At 39.4% G+C, this 21,419-nt stretch overlaps 1 protein-coding gene and 1 long non-coding RNA gene across 13 annotated transcripts in view; one reads left to right on the top strand and one right to left on the bottom strand.

Annotated features, from left to right (window-relative positions):
• Positions 1-19,696, top strand: part of smoc1 (SPARC related modular calcium binding 1) — a 64,445-nt gene extending 44,749 nt beyond the window's left edge. For 9 of the 12 annotated variants that reach the window (XM_028001330.1, XM_028001332.1, XM_028001334.1 and 6 more), the window contains 5 exons: positions 1,916-1,998; positions 5,472-5,577; positions 5,668-5,912; positions 8,503-8,536; positions 16,339-19,696. In XM_028001330.1, the coding sequence (XP_027857131.1) occupies positions 1,916-1,998; positions 5,472-5,577; positions 5,668-5,912; positions 8,503-8,536; positions 16,339-16,378 (508 nt within the window). In that variant the 3' untranslated portion in view covers positions 16,379-19,696. Of the gene's footprint in view, positions 1-1,915; positions 1,999-5,471; positions 5,578-5,667; positions 5,913-8,502; positions 8,557-16,338 lie in introns of all 12 variants that reach the window. The other 3 variants (XR_003593419.1, XR_003593418.1, XM_028001329.1) reach the window with 3 other exon arrangements.
• On the bottom strand, positions 3,014-5,472 carry LOC114134650 (uncharacterized). The gene is made up of 2 exons (XR_003593435.1): positions 4,124-5,472; positions 3,014-3,709 (listed from the first exon to the last, which is right to left on the bottom strand). It is a non-coding gene; the product is annotated as an uncharacterized LOC114134650 (long non-coding RNA).
• Positions 19,697-21,419: the final 1,723 nt, after the last annotated feature.

The raw sequence follows: 21,419 nt of genomic DNA, 5'->3' as shown, positions 1-21,419 counted from the left end.
ACTCAAGGTGCCGTCTAAACACGAAACTTTCCCCCCATTCAATATGGGAAATTCAGCCAGCTTCCAGACAGCGGTCTTGTGTAAACATAGCCTAATACTATACCATGCAGACGCTCTGCCTGCACTGATGAATATTTACTCACATTTGCATGAAAAATACTCAGAGTGTCTCAAAATAATTGCAGGCGCCTCTCATTTCTGATCAACTCCCTTTGAGGTACTTAACATTGATAATTTGGTTTTGTTTCCAGGGACTTTCCTTTAACGTTGCTATTATTTTCAGAGTTTTTTCACGGTGAAGTGTGTAACACATTCTTTCACTGTCATTGTTTTGACTGACTTTGATTCAGTGGCTCAGTGTGGGAGCAAAGCTTCAGTTGCGAAAACAAAAGCTGTGAATTTTGGGAATAGGACGCAAGAAAACTACCAAGATACCCCATTTCCCGGAAGAGTTTCCTGTAGTCGTGGAAACATATCAAGCATTGAATGTTTATCCCGAGGCAGCCCTATAAAAAGTCAAACGTAATTGACCCGTCCAGGCAGGTAGCATAAATGACACTAATTCACCCTTCATCCCAACACGCACGCACTGTTCAAAATGGCGGTAAGCATAGCCTTCTTCCCGTTTTGACCCACATGTTACATTTTTCAACGCGCCGATCTGTGTAAGCTGTGTTTTCAAAGAATCTATCAAATCTCGCTGTTTGTCATGAAAGAAAAAAAAAATAAACACTCCAACTTTTAGACCCAGGCCTCTCTTAAATGTTTACTTAGCAAAGTGAATAATTTCAAGCAATGATGTCAGTATTGGTTAGCTAGCTATAAACACTCAGCCTGTGAAAGGCCCTGTGTTTTCAGTTCGGCCCCTGCTGTTTACTTTGCTTTTAACCGTTGGCAGCGACCTATATTTATATTTTGTGTTGGTCTTTGTTAGAGGGATCTCCAAAACCAGAAATATGACAAATAATGGTGCTTTAAACTAAACTAATGTTTGCATAAGCAGTGTCTTGTTCAGTTTGTGTTGAAAACAAGGATATCAGACCTCAAACGAGAAAACGAGACAAATAGATGTTTGGACAACCGTAGATGCATGTGAGCGTACGGCTACAGAGGACGGCTTGCGTTTTAGAGGATAAAATAAAATGTCAAATTGTATAAAAAGTAAATATTTTCCATTTGAATACACAACATGTCGAGTTGCGAATCCATCTGATGCCTTTTTAGTGTCAAATGAATCTCGTGTGTCATAACTTGGACCAACCGGGTTGAATTCTTACTTTCATTTCAAGAAAACAGGACAGAAAACACTCCTGATGGGATTGTCTTCGTATCTAAAGGTGCATTGCCCCCACTTTTGTTTTGTTTTTGTTTTTTACTGCCCCGGTTTCTTTTCTTTGGTCAGCAGTGTCCAGGGTTTGGACACGGGCCGTGCCGACAGTAGAAAACAAACATGACAACTCGCTGTTGATTTGAAAAAGCAAAATGAGGCACACATGCTCCATTTCTCGTTGCATTCAAAGAAGCACTGAAAGAACAGCCAGGAAAAAACGAGTCATACCAAACTGAAAGCCAAACAGTTTGTTATGCTTCTTTAAAAAAATAATAAAAAAAGGCTCTTGAGTTTATTATTATTATTAAAAAATGAAGATTTAATAAAAGAGAAGGTTAATCTTTGTCAGTTAATCCATAAGGGCATTTTAAAACATTTATTTATGCATGTAGAACCAAGTGCAGCAAAATGAATCAGTGAGAATTATATCACGCTCGTTTTTTTGGTTTTTTTCTTGAGCTGCGGGTTATGTTAAATTTAATGTGTCTGTGTGAATCTGTCTGTCCCATGGATGCTTCCTCTTTTCTTTTTCAGACTCTGATAAAAACTCATTGATAAAAACTCATCTTTGTCTCTCTGTAAAAGGTACAAGACGCCGGAGTGTGACGCAGACGCGCGGTCTTATGTCGCGGACCCGGAGGACCCGTTCCACGTCAGACCCCTGCAAGGTTCCCTTTGTCTTTCACACCACGTTGATTCGCTTTGGAGAAATTTTACGTCCTGAAATTTTCGACCAGATATGGAGACAAAATAATTAAGTCAAGGACCAATTTCAAAGCTTTAAATTACACAGTCGTATTTCTTTTAAGTCATATTTTCTATGTATGCAGAATTGTATGAACAACTTAAGGTAACATAGTTACTTGATCGTGCTATAAACCGGAACCATTTGCCTGGAAAACACACAATGCCGCCCCGTTAAAAACATTAGCGATTCTTTTGGACTTTCCCGAAACCATTTTATCCACCTTGGCCAGTTTTGTGTGCTTTTCCACTACTCTCAGTGGATTATGTGCCATGTTTTTCCTCTAAAACAGTGACATCTGATCACAGCAGCATTAATCTCGTTAACCAATTTCAAAGTGGTTCACTCAAAAACAATTGCACTGGTCCCGACTTAGAACGGTGGGAGACAGAAGGAAAAACTGGGGTCAGATTCGGATTTTGACCGACTCTTCAAAGCATTTATAATGCTTTGAAAAGCATTATAAATGCATACCGGTTAAGCTCTAAAAGTAAATTAAAATAAGTTTTTAGTTTAGAAGAAGTTTGTGATAATCCACAGACCTTTAATGATTAAAGCCGGAAAAATGTGATTCATGGAAAAATATAACCCTGAAGCTGCTGTCGTTGTGACCGAGGCCTTCAAAGAACAACAGGATTTATGCTGACATTAAATTACACACAAAAGGAGGTAGCAGAGTAAAAGTGGACTGGATACAGGTGCACACCACACTTTTTAGATCCTTTCGGATAACTAAACCAATTCAAAAACCACAAATCGCTTTCCTTCCACTTCACAGTGATTTTCTACTTTGTGTTAATTTGTCATAAAAATAAAATTAGAAAAAGTTGAAGTGGCATGAATACTTTTGGAACATATTGAAAAGTGAATTCTATGAAAAATAATAATAAAAAATTGATTTCTGGGAAGTTACAAGTTCCTGCAAAAATAGGAACTTGTACCTTGCCGTCATCATTGCTGAGCTAACTCTGTTTTGCCATTGCGTAAAGCTTCGTTGGATCTCGTATTTAAATCCCCATCTGGTGGGTCTACAGACCGGAGCAGGCTCCTGACTGTGCAGCAGATGTGTGGCAGGTTTTATGGAAGGTGGTAGGGGCTGCAGGGCAAAGGAGGCGGCTGGAGGTGTTGGGGACATTTTACCCAAGAGGAGTTTAGTTTTACTGTAGAATGATGTTATGAAGCATCACAACAAACCCAAACACACTGCTCTGCATCACCGCTCAAACCTTTATCTGATTTTAATCACCTCACAGCCACAAGCTACAATGTGTTTTATGAGCTTAGGTTTGATTTTACTGTTGAATTATGAAAATTGCACCTTTTATAAAGCACAGTAGGGCAGTATTATGCTATGGCAGGGAAGAAAAAGTTGGTCAAAGTTCACAGGAGAAGTCATTAAAAACCATTGGCAGTGACGGATGTAAACACCTACATGAACTATATTCATCTATCGGCCATGAGAGGAGACGTCGGCGTCTTACTCAACTGTCGGAGCGACAAACCGGCTGTACTTGAGAGCGTATGCTGCGTTTTGTAGTCAGCGATTTTACAGAAGAGCTATGGATTCAACATGTTTGAATGACAGACAACTTTTTATGAATGGTGGGGTTCTGTGAGAGCTAAGGTGGAGACAGCTGCACACTGTTCGAAAACCATCCATCCATCCATCCATTTTCTGTTCACCCTTGTCCCTAATGGGGTCGGGAGGGTTGCTGGTGCCCATCTCCAGCTACGTTCCGGGCGAGAGGCGGGGTACACCCTGGACAGGTCGCCAGTCTGTCGCAGGGCAACACAGAGACATACAGGACAAACAACCATGCACACACACACTCACACCTAGGGAGAATTTAGAGAAACCAATTGACCTGACAGTCATGTTTTTGGACTGTGGGAGGAAGCCGGAGTACCCGGAGAGAACCCACGCATGCACAGGGAGAACATGCAAACTCCATGCAGAAAGACCCCGGCCGGGAATCGAACCCAGGACCTTCTTGCTGCAAGGCAACAGTGCTACCAACTGCGCCACTGTGCAGCCCCTGTTCGAAAACCCCCCCCAAAAACAAAAAGAAACTATAAAACCACTGTAGTCTTCTTCGTGGTTTTCGCCAGTAGTAACGTCTGGCTGTTGACCACGTGACTCATGCAATGCCAATAGTCATGGCTGAAAAACCACCTGATCCTAATGCAACAACTTAACAACCACGAGTTTTATCTTTCCCAAAATTGGCATGCTTCCAGGAAGGAAATTTATCTTCGTAATTTCAAGTTGCACAATTTAATGGTTAATGGGAAACGCAACTACTGATGTATTTTTTACATTCTTACAACACACGGTCACAAGAAGACCTCATCTCCTGCGACTAAGGGTTTCCATTTTGTCAACTTTGGTCAGTTAGTTGCACATCAAGTCTCATTAAAAAAACCTCAAAAGGAGAATAGTTAAATCTAAATTGAAGCAAGAAATGCTTGATTAAATCAAAAACGATGACCTGACGTGAGAGCGCCACTCAGGTGTTTTAGATCAGTGTTTCCCAACCCTGGTCCTCCAGGCACACTGTCCTACAAGTTTTAGAGGTTTCCCTGCTTTAATGTTCCTGATTCAACTGATTGCAGTTCAACAAACGCCTGATAATCAGTCATCAATTGAAATCAGCTGGACTGAAGCGAGGAAATACCTATGCCTTACAGCCCATACACCACCCTATGTGGTAAAGTCCTTGACATTTTGTTGCTAGATTGTGCTTCATAACAACCTAATTTTACACTTGGATGAAGGCACAGCAAGACACGGTGCCTCCTCAAGCTTGTCCTCTTGGGCGAAATGCTAATTGGAATCACCTGGCGGATGAACATCCTGAACCAGAGAGAGAAAAAGATAAGAGCCATCGTCGATGACAAAAAATGATATAGCCTTTAAATAAATTTTTTTTAAAAAGTTTTGTATCAAGATAAGACGGAACAAAACGACTAAAAAGAGTACATTATTTTACAGTGCAGGTGCGTTTGAAGTTACTCTACAAAAGACGATTAGGAGGGAAAATGTTGCCCCGGTTAAGCCTGCCCTTAAAAAGCATACATCTGGGTAATTAAAAGGAACCCGAGGTGTTCGGAATTATGTCATAAAAGTTAACGGGTCTGCGCCGCTTGACGAAAAGCTCCCACTTTCCTCCATGTGCCTCGGCTCTGTTCTCTTACGAAAACAACCGGACCGTCACCTGCGTTTAGCACGTGATCCTCTACTTACCTTGAGCTTTAGCGGGGTACCGACGGTCCCTGTTTGGGTGTCCGTCCTGCTGGTGTCGAGGTGCCTCAGCCACACTGTGCCATAATGAGCCAAATTAGCGATGGAAGGTAATTTTAGCATATTCCCTTTTTTTTGTCTTTGGTTTGTACCAGGCTGCCCAGAGGGGAAGAAGGGGGAATTCATTACAAGCTTGTTAGACGCTCTCACGACCGACATGGTGCAAGCCATAAACTCACCGGCCCCCTCTGGTGGCGGGAGGTAAGACTGAATAAAGAGCGCCCTCAAAATGCTAATCCTTTGTCTGAGGGTGTGTAACCCTTTCACATATCTGCCTCTAACACCCGCTAGGTTTGTGGAACCTGATCCCAGTCACACTCTGGAGGAAAGAGTGGTGCATTGGTACTTTGCCCAGCTGGATAACGATGGCAGCAATGACATCAACAAGAAGGAACTCAAACCTTTCAAGAGGTACCTGAAGAAGAAAGCTAAACCTAAGAAATGTGCCCGCAAGTTCACCGACTACTGTGATCTGAATAAGGACAAGGCTATTTCGCTGCAGGAGCTGAAAGGCTGCCTCGGTGTCAGCAAAGACGGTAAGAGAAGAAGTTTTCTTCAGAGAATTGGTTTGGGGATTATTTTATTTTATTTTTTAAACACTTTGTTAGACTTCAGTATCTGGTATATAAATACATATTTTACTGGTTGAGATCCGTAAAGTGTGGAACAGGACTATAGTTCTATTTTTATGGAACTAAATCGGAGCCATAAAGTTTGTTCAAAAGAAAACAAATAGAACCTGAACAGAAAAATTTGAAGCTAAAAATGTAGTTTGAAATCGGTGTGAAATCTTTTTCAATTTAAAATTTCTGTTTGGTTTCAAACTTTTTTTCTGTTTCAAAATTATTTTTCAGTTTTGAATCTTATTTTTATTATTTTTTTTCAGTTTCAAATTTTTTAACAAACTTCATGGCCCTAAATTAGCTCAATATATATTCAGAGGCATAATCTAAAACAAAAAACAAACAAACAAAAAACAACTACAAAAAAAACATTAAGTGAAATTACAAACATTAAGTTTGCTCACTTTTCGCTTGAACCTTTTACCCAATAGGAGTTTAATTTGCCTTATCTTTTATTGCAACTGCTCCTGTCACAATAAGCAATAAATCAACAAATCAATTAATCGCATGATGAATTAAAATGAGCTCAATAATTTCCATTTGCATGATTTATTGTTTTTCTCTTTTCTCTCTGTCTGCCAAAAAAATGGACGACAAAAGTCTTAAGTCTGGTGCTTTGGTCTCAACTAGCCCCTCTTTTTTTTTCTTTCTTGAAGAACAATTTTGTTTATATCAAGTTCATAATTAATTTTATTTGTTGTTCCAGTTGTTTTGTTTATTTACTCGGAGAATTTAAAATGTCTTCCAGTTCCAGTTTTATATGTTTATTAGAATTGAAAGTTTATTGATCTCCAAGAATGTGTTCTTGCATCGTTACGCCATTACCATTATATTACTAGAAAATAGTTTCAGAACAACAATATTGTGGTTCATAGCAATAACCTCTAGCTGCACTCGTGGTTAAACAAACTATATTACGACTTCAAAGTCAGAGGAAGTTTGCAATATTCAGTTCCTCCCACAAGAGATTTTTTAAAATGTATTTATTTTTATTTTTTATTTCTATCCAACTACTACTTAAATGAGGGATTGACTCATATTTTTAGCCACTGACAGATGTCGACAGATGTCAGCAATTTAACAACTGAAGCCGACGAGAGCTTTAGACTGTTTGAAACTGAAATGACTGGATTATAATGTTGAAAAAATAACAACGGCCACAGAAAAATACCCTGTTCCTGTAGTGAAAACTCAACTAGAATGTTTTTTGATTGTAAAAAGATTTTTGCTTTATAACTCAAATTCAGTCTTAATCTGTTATCACCGTGGCAGCGCTTCCAGTTAAAGTTTCAGCAACATATGTCATAAATCCCACATTTATCTTTGTGATGGTAGGACAACTCAAAGGCTGTTCCTTCCAATCAGCTGGAATGTGGATGACATGTAATAGTTTTTATTGAGACTTGTGAAGGTTAACACCTATTAGTTTGATTTAAGTGACATGCTCTTTTGTCTTTCCCATTCTAAAATAAATATCTGGGGAAACGAGATGACCCTCTGATGAAGCTGGGGGGAAAAAAATCATTTTAAAAATCCTAATCAAAAGTTTGAATTACAACAAAAAAGATTCCAGCTAGTTTTATTTCACAGGCATTGATAGGCTGACCGGTTCTATGCTAACAAAATAAAGGACAAATGTCATAATTTTGATATCCAACTTCAGGCATCACTTAAAATGCAAGTTGTGACCTAAACTTTTAATATTCTAAAAATCTAGGGGTGCACTGATTTATCGGTGTTTTCCTTAATTTTGGGAGATCGGTGATCGGCTGATTTTTACATATGAAGCCGATCTTATCCACCGATATTATCTAGCTTGGCAAAAGTCTAAGAATCAACCACTGTCCTCTTTTGTTCTCCGGTGAGAAAGGTTTGACTGACTGACCAACCGGCCCAGCATGTCATGTCCGCACGTTAATAATTAACAATTCTTACCCCACTGTTGCCAACTCAACAATTTTCTTGCTATATTGAGCAACATTTCAGGCAAAACAAATTGGTATCGGCCAAAATCAGAATCGGCAGGTTAAGCTTTTTAAAAGGTCGGTGATCGGCCAGAAAACTGCAATCGGTGCACCACTATATAAATCTATTTGTGCAAAATACAACATTCTCAGCTGCAAATAGTAATTTTACTGGTATATTTCTCCAGCCCAGTAGTTAAAGTTACTGAACATCCTTAAGTCATCAGTCAAACTAAGAAAATGTTTAGAATGTTCCAATATTATATAATGCAGCAACGTGTGCTGAATTTGTTAGCAATAATTCCTTAAGATTTAATGTGTTCCCATTAAATAAACACCCTCAAATTAAAGGTTTGGTTTTATAGGATGACGCTATTGTAATGAAACTTGACTTTATTTTAAGACTGACACGTTTTTGTCAGAACGGCAGCAACTATTGAGAGTCCTGTGTATTGTTTCAGACTCGGGGATTTAACCAAATAAATCAATGAGACACGTGTTCATGGAGTTTGATTCCTGTCATTTTCCTCTCTTTGCAGGAAGCCTGTTGACAAGCGGCAGTCAAGGAACAAGGCAAGGGACAAAACTGTTCAGTAAGCACGCGGGTCTGCTCTCACCAACACTGCTTAAAGCTTTAAACACATTTATACCATGTATTAAAACTGTCACTTAGCCTCCGTTCATCTTTAACTGCAAGATTATTCATCATGGAAGGACAGGGAACCCTTGTTTCATAGATACATTGGTGTTTTTTAAAGTAATCAAAACTATTCTACTGAATTTTGATTACTTGCGTAAAGTTCAGAAGGTTACATGCTACTTTGTCTTTCAACAGTTTGGGAAAGCACAGATGATGATGCCATCGTTTTGTGAGCCTCCTTCTGTTCGTGGTTCAGTTTCCCCGTATTTGTGGATTTTTTTCTTTGAGGGACGAAATTCCAAATTATTTGCAAAAAATTTGGCAATTCGCTGATTTTTTTTGTTTTTTGTCGAGCATATCTAAAAAAAAAATTATATATATATATATATATATATATATATATATATATATAAATAAAAAATGCAGCTAGAGAGGATGAAATACTTTGGCACAATGCTGCTTGACTCACTATTGGCTGGTGTTTGCAAAGCAGCCAATCCAGAAGCACCATTCCTCTAAGAGCAGAAATAAGGAATATCCACTGTGATTATTTATGCACATTAAGATATCTTTGGTATTTGAACTATTAAAATGGGCAGTATTACATGTTTTAAGATGAAGTCTAATGTATTAATGCCACAGCTTGTGGCTGGGGTAGCACAAGCTGTTCATGGGCACGCAAACACATTTTTTTAAGGAAAAACCTCTTGCACTCACAAGGTTCCCCCTAGCAAACTTGCTAAGCCTGGCGGTTGGGTGCTAGGGCAGCCATTCATGCAGCGACCTGTCGTGTTTTTGTGTTTAACAAATGCTTAAGGTTGACAGGAAACTTGACAATATCACTTGATATTCATGTGTTACTGAAAGATTGGAAGATTAATACGTGAACATCAACTTTAACGTCTTAAAAAATGCAAACATTTTAAAAAGACTCCAATAAGTAATAAAATAAGTAAGCAATGCTTAGCCTGGTGGGGTACAAGTTAAGCCTGGTGGCCTGCCAGGCTTATAATACACTGGGGGGAAATCCCTGCACTCAGCTTCTTTATGTGACATCATCGTAGAAATCAAAAGCCAAAATCGACATCAGACAAGACTTTAGGAAGAGGTTTGGAGAGTTGGAAACAGACAGGTTGTCAAAGAGATTTAGGTGAAGTGTTTTGATCATAAAACACTTCACTTTTGTTTTATGATTTATCATAAAACAAAGACAGAGAAGTTGGCAGAAGCTTGGAAGAGATCATTCACACCGAAACGAGTTCTGTGCTAGAATGTCAGGAAGCCATTGCTGAAAAAGAAAAATAATAACCCAGGTAACGTCTGCCGATCTCTGTAGAGATGTCTTATCAACCAGAAACCTAATGCTTAGGTCCAAATGGGTCTTCAAAATACACAAAGACCACAAGCAGACAATCAAATTATTTACAAAGTGGCTGAAGAACCACAAAGTTAATGTTTTGGTCAGAGATAGAAAGGTGCATGTGAGCAAGGCATCTCATCATCCTGACTCGGTTACACGAGTTTTGTCAGGAGGAAAACTCCAGCAATATGTTGCCATAAATTTGTGGAGAGACTCATAATGTTAGAAAAATGACCATAATGACCCAAGTTATCTTATTTGATAAGCGTCTCAAGAAAAGTGCAAAACAAATGAACCGTTGAATGTTTACTTTTTAGTCTGGCATTTAGCAAATACAGTAGAATAATTTTCAGTCATTGTAACAGACAAAGTCTCGTGTTGCTTTTAGATTCTGTGCAAATGTGTGTACATTTCTAGTTTCAAGTGTAAATTTATACCCAAAGAGATTGTGGTGTATTTTATTTATCACTTTTATAGTCATGGCAGTGAACGCCACAATATATTTTGACAAAACAGAAACATAAGTCAAGTTCTTTAACAATTAGGTTAATTATTTGTTCAATTATTGACTCATTATCCCGCTGTTAGCTAGCCTAACACTTAAGTAACTTTGCTGTGTCCATGTTGAACTGTTGCTGATTTGACCTTGAGATGGTAGAAGTATCGAGAAAAGAGCAAACCCCGAAACTGAGAATCACCAAAGTCTATTTTTTTTCTTTGTTCCCACCCCCCCAACCACCACCTTTCCTTTTCCAAGTCAGCTTCCTTCATCTCTCAATTACTCACTCCGCTTGGATTCCCTGGAATTCATATGCTGATTTTTATTTCCGCCGGTGCTGCGGAGTCTGGCTACCGGGTTCGCTCAGCGCCACAAAACACTGAAGTCATGTGTTTACCCTGGGCTTGGCGCGGACGGCGGCGGAGAACAGCGGTTCTAAACAGGCATAACGTCAGGGTTGCTCACGAGTCGCCAGAATAAACAGCCCCAGGAGTGCCGGAGCGGAGGAGAAGGAGGCTTGTTTTTACTACAGTCACTGAATCTATCACCTACATGTTTAGGAGCGGGAGGTGAACAGCCTGACGTCTTTATGTGGCTCTTATGGTACCACTCAGGCACACGGAGCCGGTGAAGGCTGTGGAGAGAGTGAGTTATGAAATAAGCAAAGGAGACGCGGAAAGCTCGCGTGAAAGAACCAGGAACATATGGCATCGGCTCGAGGGTGACTAAGATAGACAACCTTTGTGTTCAGGTATGCTTTGCTGCTCCCCAATGGCCTGGATCGCTTTAAGTCAAGCTGCTTTTACTAGGCCGTAAATCGTGTCCTGTCCTGTCAACTCCGGAGAGTCACGGCAACGCCGCTTGCGTGTGTATTCACGGCGACGTTACAGAACGTGCCTTTTCCTCGACGTTGTGATCATTTGAGACACATTATTTGTACGAACCCCATCACTCTTCGCTCACTGGCACCAGCGAAGGAAACGGTCTGAACACCGTGTGTGAGAGAGTGAGAGGTTCCTGAGAAAGTGGCAGTCAACTTTCAGCAGACAGTAATCCTTATATATTTTCTCTTGTGAACCTTGTGACTGTAATGCTTTTGCTAAAACAAAATCAAGGTAGCAATTAAATGTACTTGGCGTGATTATGACCTGGTTAAAATTGTTGTAGAACCAATACAGCTTGTACTTCCCAAGAAGTTATAGGTTACCTTACGAAACTAGCCAGGACATTCCTGAAACGTTCCTGGGACTTATCAAGTGTTTCCTTGGTACTTACATGACAGTTCCTGGATATTTTCTTAAAACTTTCCTGCTATATTCCAGATTCTTTCACATCTAGCTGGTTGCTTTCTAGAATTTACCAGGTACTTTCCTGGAGCTTTCCCAGACCTACCAAAACTGGTCTTCAGTGTGGCCCCTTTTTTGAAGAACAATTTTGCTTGCAGAGACTTCATAATTCAGTTTATTTGTTAAGCACATTTGATAATGTGTTCTTGCATTATTATGCTATTACACTAATATACCTTGAAAATGGTCTCAAATTAACAATATCATTTTTTATCGCGAACATCTGAAACGCATTGTCAATAATTTTTTGTATACTGGACATTAAGGGCAACCATTTTGTGGTTCCTGATTTTTATTTTTAATTTTTAAATACGAATCATTGATTATTTTATAAATATTATTATATTTAGAAGTATCTGCTCAGCAGCCTTGGTGATTGGGGTCGTCAGGAGAGACGCAGAACAAACTGAGGAGACAGTGAAAATGTTTCTTTCAGTAGGTCTGAGTGTGTCTTGTATTTTCTCTGGCTCTATCTGGAAGGTGGAACTGTAACGACGGTGTTATTAAGTAGGTCTGGGACCAGAAGTCCAAGCCCAGAATCTTGGAGCCAACACAAATTACTCTGCATCACTTAACGCTTTAGCTCAGTTTAACACTCTAACAGGATGAATAGGACCAGAAGTTGTCAGAAGTGACTTTGATGAAGACAAACACTTTATTCCTAAGATTTGAACCCAAATCAATCTGATGCAAAAAAAAAAAAAAAAACCCTTAAAAGCCCCTCATCATTAGCCGTGCTCTTCAGTTGGTTCTCGCCACCATGTACTGATGCAGCACAATTCCCAGCTCTCAAGCCAAGCGTTTTTATTGGCCGGTCCCAGGTGAGGGGAGACGATTTAGCGCTAGACAGGATCTGCTTTCAGGTCTTTATCGCAAGTGGGGCCAAGGTGTCCAGAGAGAGGCTGGGGAGCTTTGTGTTGTTAATGGCAGAGACAATCTCCTCAGTGAGCGAGCAGAGAGGAGAGGGAGGAACGTTAAGCGCTCTGGAGCCTGGTAATTGCGTGGCCAATTCCTGGGCACTAATGTCACTGGGCTCTGAACAACAGAGACATTTATCTGAGCTAAGAGAGAAGGAAAGCATGACTTCAGGGGAAGACCATGTCAGAAATGTTTGCATTTGCAGGTATAGCCTACGTGTTGCCCAGGTAAAAAGATTGCAAGTTGACTTTTTAAAATTTTTTTTAAACTACTGATCGCATTAAAACTCTTTGAAAAATGTAAGCAGAACTATGCTGGATTGGGCAGCAAAACATTTTTTTGTTTGTGCTGCTATCATTTTAACATGAATAAATGTTTCCAGAGGTCACGAAAGGTCAACCAGCCACTGTACCTTCTTAAGACCAAAACAAAATTGGTGTCAATCAACTCTATGTCTGTGCTGATGAAAATTTTGATATTTATTGCATTAATAAATATGAAAATGCAATTTCTGTGGTGCAAATCAGACTTCTTTGTGCGACTGCTGAACTAAAGAAGCCTTTTACAAATGGAAATACTTTTCATGAGCATTATTTGTGTTTGTGGAGTTATAAATGCTAAGCACAGCCGTATAGTTACCTAAAAAATAAATAGTTCTTATCGTCACCTTTACCACAAAATAATGGTAAAGCTTTTAAGTCGATATCGCCCACCCATAGCACTCCACAGAATATTTCCCAAAACTCTTAGGGATCATGAAGATGTTCTTTCTTTCTGCAAATAATTTGATGTTACATTGCACAGGAAAATCTGTAAACACTGAACCTTAAATAAGTAGATGGGGGTCCAAAGTAGCACATTGCTGAAAAAACTGTTGCCAAAAATAAAACACACATGCCGGTAACATAGTTGTGGCATTTTGATCTCGAGAATCAGCATTATTTGTTTTCATGAGCAAATAGTTTGTGAGCACGGAGGAATAAAAACTGTTTTATGTAAAACAGAAACTCAAAATGAAATTTAGTGCTTTGGATTGAGACACTCCTCTTGAAGTGGGCGCGCTGTTGTTCCCGCTACAGGATCTGCTCCCGTGGAATGCAGCCTCTGATTTATTGCGTGTGGGACGAGTTGTGATGCCTTCAAGTTTAAACAGCAAGCCTGGTAGTAAATACTTCATAAAAACTCTGGAGAAGCCCTGGGAGTGAAATCAGCTGGACTTGTAATTTACTGCGTACGCGGCCAGCAGTGACAGGAAGTGCACCTGCGTGACCCTCCCCGCCCCCACCACCACCTTAACCCACCAGCTCCAGACGCCCTCCACCCACACAGAAACACAGTTTGATGTGTGCCGTAAGGTCGGACGGGCAAAAAAGAACAAAAAACTCCTAGTCGTCCTTCACCAGCCTGATCCGACGTAGGATGTAGTTTGATTGTAGAAATGTGCGGCCCAGAACAAATCGGAGGTCTAACATGGTTCCATTTGATGGACGGGACATCTGCAAGCAATCTTCGCTCCGTGCCCATCTTCTTTTCTCACAAGCCTCTCCATCATTCTTTCTTCCTCTCGGTTTTTTTTTTTGTTGGTTTTTTTTTGTACCCCACCCCCAACATTTCTGACTGACGAATGAGCCGGAGACTCTCCTGGCTGGGCAGTTTGGGCACGATTGCACAACAGACCAGGACTTGAGAGGCTCAAACAGTGTGATGGACAATGTGAACACATAAACAATTCGTATTCGTATCTCTTTAAATCGGTCTCATTTTATGCAAAAACGTAAATGGATGCTAGACCAACTAAGGGGCTTGTAACAGTGGTTGTTTTTTTTTTTTGCACAAATGAAGACCTTCTTATTCAACCCCATTTAATCTGATACCCCTAAAATGAAATCCAGAGCAACTGGATCCCTTTCTGAAGCCACCTAATTATGTGAACACATTTTTAAAATTTATTCTGAGTGCAAATCCAATGTTCTGTAAAGGCCTCCACATTAGTGGACAAATAATCCACTAAACTGTTTGGGTTTAGCTTTATGGCCCGAGCACAACCCTGAAATTATTTCACTGATGGTTGGGCCGAGCTCGGACTGCGGTGCGTTCTCCTTTAGAGAAAACCAAAACAACATGAATTTGACTGGCACCTGACTCACCCAGCCATTGAAGATGCTAAACAAAAGCTAAAAGCGGGAAAGAGATTTGCACTGCTAACTCCAATTTTAGATGGTCTGAAACTGAAAGCGGTCAAATCCTACAATAATATGTCGGGTTTACTTTGGGTCCACATTTCAAGTCAATCAGTCGGGTCGGTTCAGGTTCAAACACAACGTCTGAATTTTTTTTTTTTAGGTCCGATCTAAACTAACGGCTTTTTCTCCCGAACTGACAGGCAGAGCTAGCGAAGCATGAGATCAGAGAAGCAGATGAAAAGTCGATGGTCGCTCTGGAGGAGCTGTAAAGATCTGAGGCCTTCATGAAGTGAAAGACGCTGCCAAAAATTGAAAATAAATCCAGTTTCAAAATTGCACAATAGCCATGTAGAAGAAAGGGTTCTGGTCATATGAAAGGGATTTTCTTGAACAGCGTTCATACAGAGAAACATGGGAGTTTCTTTATGCAGTTTTTTTCAGCAGGACCAGAGAAATATTTGAGAATAAAAAACTGTTGGCTGACATGAACTGATACCAGGCTGGAAGTTCACCTTCTGGCAGGACAACTATATGATGTTAAATCCACAATGGAGTGGTTTAGATGATAGGCTTATTGTGTAACGCTGGAGCATATTTCTTTTCAGTGAGGCTAAATGTAAAAGCACAAAAAAGCACCTTTCAAGTTTTTATTTGTAAAAGTTACAAACAAAAACTACTTGTTACAATTAAAATCTCTTGTTTCTGTTCTGCCAAAATAAAATGTAATAAAACACATTTAAAGTTTTGATTATTATATGACAAACTGTGAAAGAGTTAAAGGCGTCTGAATGCTTTCTGAAGGTTGTATGTAAAGTTGATGTTCTGAAGTCGTACTCGCCTCTTGGCTTTTTAGAAGTTAAATTGAATAACTTTGGCTCTAAATTGAAAAAAAAAAAACTTTTTTTTTTCTCACACAGCTGATCTGATTAAACACACATTTCACTTCTGGGTGTATCATTTAAAGCAAACTTGTGTCTGCTCCATGTCAAGTCAATGTGACGGCGCATTAGGGCCCAGAGGAAATTTGCTCCAAAAAAAGTCAGAAATTTTGAGATTAATCTCAGAGATTTTCTTAAAAAAAAAACAAAAAAAAAAAACGGAGAAATTTCGGAGTCTGAAAAGTCGAAAGTTTTCGATTTTTGGAAATGATGAGTTTCAAAAGTTCAATTTCTTTTTTTTTACTCCAGAACCTCAGAAATGTTTTGTTTTTTTTCTAGACAATTTCTGAGATTAATCTCAAAATGTCTTGAGTTTTTTGACAGAAATTTAATCTAAAATCAATTTAATTAATTTTTAAAATCTACAATGGCCCTATTACGCCGTCGCACGTCAACTCATGTAAAAACCAACATACAAAAAAATAACAACAAAAAGCTGAGTCACGCATGTTCTCTCTCCCAACGTTTCGTCTCTGTGTCTGTTCTTCCAGTCGGCCGTCTGGCGTGAGGAGGGAACGGACGAGAAGCTGAAGACGAGAGCCGAGGAGACGGAGGCGTCTGCACGCTTCCCGACGGGAACCTAAAGACGGAGCAGAGAAATCAAGAAGTTTCTGAATCGGAGAGACAAAAAAAAGAACGAGAGAGAGAGAAAAAAGAGAAAAGCAACAAAGCGGCGCCAAAATAATTGCACTTTTTCCTCCCTACGTCTGACATATTAACTGCTTTTTTGTTTGTTATTTTTCATCTTGAAGTGACTGAGAATTCACTAAGTAAAAAAAATGAGAATATATTTGTAAAGAGTTGACAGGCTCACCACTGGAAGAGCGCGTATGTGTATGTAACCACCCCCCCTCCCCTGCTGTATGTTCAGTCTGCTGTGTTGATTTGTTCAGTCCACATGTCTCAATCCCAGGCCTGTCCAATAAAACGTTACACCGCCCTCGCCCCCGCCCTCCACCACCGTCAGACATGCTGCAGCAGCAGACAGCTCAGCGGCGAATCAGCAAACAATCAATCAAAAAAAAAAAAAAAGTAAATCAGTGTGAACCCACTGACTTACACCTGATTTGTCAGCGTAAAACAATGAACTCTATGAATTCCCTCGCTCTGGCTGTAGATCTGTTGGTGTTTTCCTTGTAAAAAAAAGAAAACATAAGAGCAGATGTTTGTGTTGTAAAGAAGAAAACAAAAACTCGCTGCAAGTACTTAGCTGTGCCACCCAAAACCGATGCAAGGCAGCCACGCCATCTGCGCTAAATACTTCACACAGTCTGTTTGCTAAAGAAAAAAAAAAAAAAAACAAAAACATAATAATAAAAAAGGCAATAAAAAGCGCCGAAGTAGTTCAGACCATACCTGTGGTGACGTAATGCGTCTCTTCTTCAGAACCCAGCGGGGGATTGGCCGACAGCAAAGCCATCAGTTAAGCTCCACTGCTAGCTCCGCTAGCTCTTTAGATAAACTGGCACATCCGAATATCTAAAGACGCGCAGTGTGGATGTCTGTGCCCTAAAAGACGAGCCTTTAAATAACACAAACCTATAAAGGAGTAAAATATCTCCAACAAAAAATTATTGTAGTTGATCCATTAGGCACAGGAACTCTAGCTGCTGCGTTCCACCTTGTTCAGCTGCCATTTTGCTTTTGGTGTTTTCAGATTGTTTTCATCTTTTACTGACATTTAATGTGACAGGCCCACATGGTAAAAAGCAGACGGAAAACGATAACATGGTTGTCACTTTGTCCTCGGAAAGTTGTGCGCGTGTGTTCAGTCATCCTGGATTAATCCTTTGTAGAACAACACGTTTGTTTCTACCAGCTTTGAACATCTAAGAGTTGGAAATTCAAATCAACCAAGATTAAACTGTGACCATCTCTAAATATCAATTTTCAAGTCTTGCCCTTGATTCCAAATTTCATTTTTGTCTGGAGTTTGACTGGGACATTTTTACACACGAATATCCTTTGATTGTATCTCAGGCTGTTTGTTTCGTGTCGCCCTGCTGGATGGTGAGAATACTGGCTAGACGTAAGTAGCTCCATCAATTCGACCCGCTTCCCATGATGCTGCCGCCACCACGATGCTGCAAACCTCTGAGGTCTTCGGTTGGATTCCTAAATTGTGCGCAGAAAGACTTTATTGACTAAACAGGCGACTTCTAAACTCAGTCGATTGTGCCAGATTTTTATTTGAGAGTATTAGAGCAAAGAGGGGCTGGATGCAAAAAAAGCACACCACACTTTTCAGATTTTTACCTGTAAAACATTTGAAAACCATGCATTCTTTTTTTGTTTTTTACTTCCACTTAACCGTGAGTCAGTACTTTGAGAAGCCTGAAATTAGTGGATGTAAAGTGAAAGTATATGATTCATTTCAAGCCAAATAAAATAATTTAAATACTTGCATGCAATTGTGAGTTCCAAAAATGACCAATAGTGACATTATTGTGTAAGAAAATAGCCTTAGCTTTATCAGGTAGCATGATGGTGGATTAACAGTCGTCTGCGGAGCCAAGTATCAAAACGGCTTTTAAAAACGATGGGTTAATGAGGGAGAACAAAGTTTTCAGTTTGTTGTTGATTTGGTTAATTAGCTGGAGTCTCTATCAACGAATGAAGATTCTGGTTTTAAACGCAGGAAAAAAAAAAGAGAAACAACAATTTAAACAATGTGGCATTCGCGCACAAATTTCAATTTCATAAAACAAATACGTTTTCTGAGCATTTACTGTTGGTTCCTCCGGTGCCACGTGTCGGCGTTCATCCCTGAAACAATCGACAACATCCACCTTAAATCCGCCCCGCCTCACCTGATCCCGCTCTGGATGCAAAAACACACACAGCCAAAAAACAACGGAGCAGAGAGGGAAGAGATATTAAATCTTTTAGGAATTTGAAGCATAAAAATTCCTCCCCACATTTGGGAACAATTGGGTCTCACACTAGGAGAAACACGCTTTCGCTGCTGGAGTCTGGACGCTCGTGTCTGTGTGTTTTGAGTTTTTGTTTTGTTTGGTCCCCCTCACAAATATCTGCAGCGGCTCATGGACACGAAATGCTTTTTATTGTAAATATGTACGATAACCTTTTTGTTTGACGGTTTTACTAAATCCCACTACAGTGGCATGATTTTAAATGTACTTCACTGTCAGCGTAGCTTCTTGTAAAAAACACATCCCCTGTTTTTCTTCTCCTTCTTCTAACTCATTCACGCTTAAGTCCGTAGACTGGTCTGCTTTTTTTTTTTTTATCCGTGCTCTGCTTCATTTTGTGTCTGCCTTCATCACTGAACACCAGCAGGAATGTAAAACAGCAACTGGTGCTTACAATCAGAACGTCCGGTTATTTCCATTCTAACGTGAACTGAACACTTGTGCCAAGAACAAGAGAATAATCCCATCCTTCCTCGAGTCCTGTGCAGTTTCTCCTCCTGAGTGAACTTTTATTTTTTCCACCCTCCCATCCAGGTTAGAAACACAAAGCTTTTGTGTGTCTGCCGAAGTGCTTCCAGACGCAGCGAGCTGCAGATTGTTCGGAAACATCTTAAAAAGGAGCCAACAGGCTGACAATCAGCACAGATGGCAGTGGGATGTGTGTGTGTGTGTGTATAGAGGGGGGTGCTGCAGCTGGCTGTCACTCTGACTCCAACCATGTTTCAAAAGTGATTTTTTTTTTTTACTAAAGTTTGAAGAATGAGATCCGACTCAAAAATAATAATGATAATAATAATAATAATAATAATAATAATAAAGAAAAAGCACAAAATGATCTTATAAAGTGAATCCTGTCATTAGGCAGAAACATATAAAACTTATTTCAAGAGCTTTGCTCGTTTCTTTCCTGAATGTGCTATTATGAGAGAAAAAAAAAGTTTTGGCCTTAAATTGAAAAAACATCTGAACAGGTGTGGCATTCTTAACTTATAACAAAAACAGTAATAATACAATGTTGTTCATAACAACATCTGTTTAAACCATGACTAGTCTGGACAGTCGAAAGAGATTCCAGCAGTGGAGAGAAGGAGTTTTACACTGCCCCCACATGGTGAAGATGGGTAACTGCATTCATAAAACAATTCAAACGGTAAAACTGGCAATTTGCTTCTTCTTGGGTGAAGTCAAAACCGTATGTCTTAATGTAATACACATCAGATAATTATGGTAAACATCAAAAAGTCTAATGTATGAAATTTTACAAAGTGTTGAAAATATACCTACTCAACTAAATTAGTTAAGTTAACCTTTACTCCTTTTCCCCATTTCGTTCGTGCAGCTATGTTGAAAAGGAGCAACAACAAAAATAGAACTTGTTGGTGACTAACAGAACATCACTGAAATATTAAGAAACTATTGCTATGAGGTGTAAAGTAAATTTGACTGACAATGCTCGCCTTGGGGGAGAAGAAGCTAGGCTTGCTAGCTCTTGGATCTGCTAGCATGCTAGCTAATGTGAATTTTTCTGTCAAATTAGCTAAAAAGGGATAAAAACTTTCATTCTTGCTCCAACTCAGAAACTCTTAGCTTTTAATACATACGTGTTTATGACAGTTCACACAAACATATCCATCTAATCATTCTTGTTGGAACTGTATGATAAATTAAGCTAACAGCTGTCTGAATCACTTAAAATTCATATGTTGAAATGTGGTTTGTTGTAAAAAATAAAGCAGCCTCTACTGTAGGAATTTAACCATTACTGAACACTTAATTTACACACTAATCTGCTTGATTAAAATTTCAAAAATTTCTCGACTAATGTGTTTCCTAAAATTCATTTGTGTAGCGCATAGCACTAAATTTCTTTTTTTGGTGATTTTTTTCGTCAAACATGTTTTTTAAAAAATATCACGAGGAAATATTTTTAGAAAACCTCATGAAAAAAACAACAACAAAAACAAACATTGGGGAGGCACTGAAACGACAGATTTTTAGAGGACATTCAAGAAATAGTGACTGTGGCTAAAATTGTGCTTTATATTTATCATAAATCCCTTTGTCTACACGTCATATTTATAAGAAATAATATGAAAAGGCCAGCTGCTCCGAGGTTGACAGTACTGTTGAAGTAAAAGAAATACCACAAAAAAATTCACATATCATCCATATATGTATATAAAAAATACACGAATGAACAACCCAGACTCTTATGATTTAGTATAAATTAAATGGTGCAATATAATGATAAACATGGAAATCCCCTCTTCTATTCTTCTTTAAACTAATAACAACTCACTGCAAAAAACCCAGTCGTTTTCTTTCTTTTTTTTTTGACCGGATTGTTTGTTCATCTGATTTAGTGATGAGACTTCAAAGGTGCGGATGTTGTCTTTGCGTGATGGAGCAGAGGTTGCTGAAGAGGGCCAGTGTGTGTGTGTGTGTGTATGTGTGGGTGGGTGGAGGGATCGTAGATGAAACCAGAGCCAGGAAGCAGCTGCAGTACATCTGTCTTGCTCTAACACATGTGGCATTTGACTTCTAGTGTGAAGTTCAAAAGAGTTTTATAATGACGCAGCTGCTTTAGGATCTCTCTGTGTGTGTGTGTGTGTGTGTGTGTGTGTGTCGGGCTGGGGGTG

The sequence above is a fragment of the Xiphophorus couchianus genome, chromosome 19, assembly GCF_001444195.1.
Source record: "Xiphophorus couchianus chromosome 19, X_couchianus-1.0, whole genome shotgun sequence".
Classification (NCBI taxonomy): Eukaryota; Metazoa; Chordata; class Actinopteri; order Cyprinodontiformes; family Poeciliidae; genus Xiphophorus; species Xiphophorus couchianus.
Note: the sequence above shows the minus strand (reverse complement) of the source record. Positions and strands in the feature narration are given on the sequence as shown.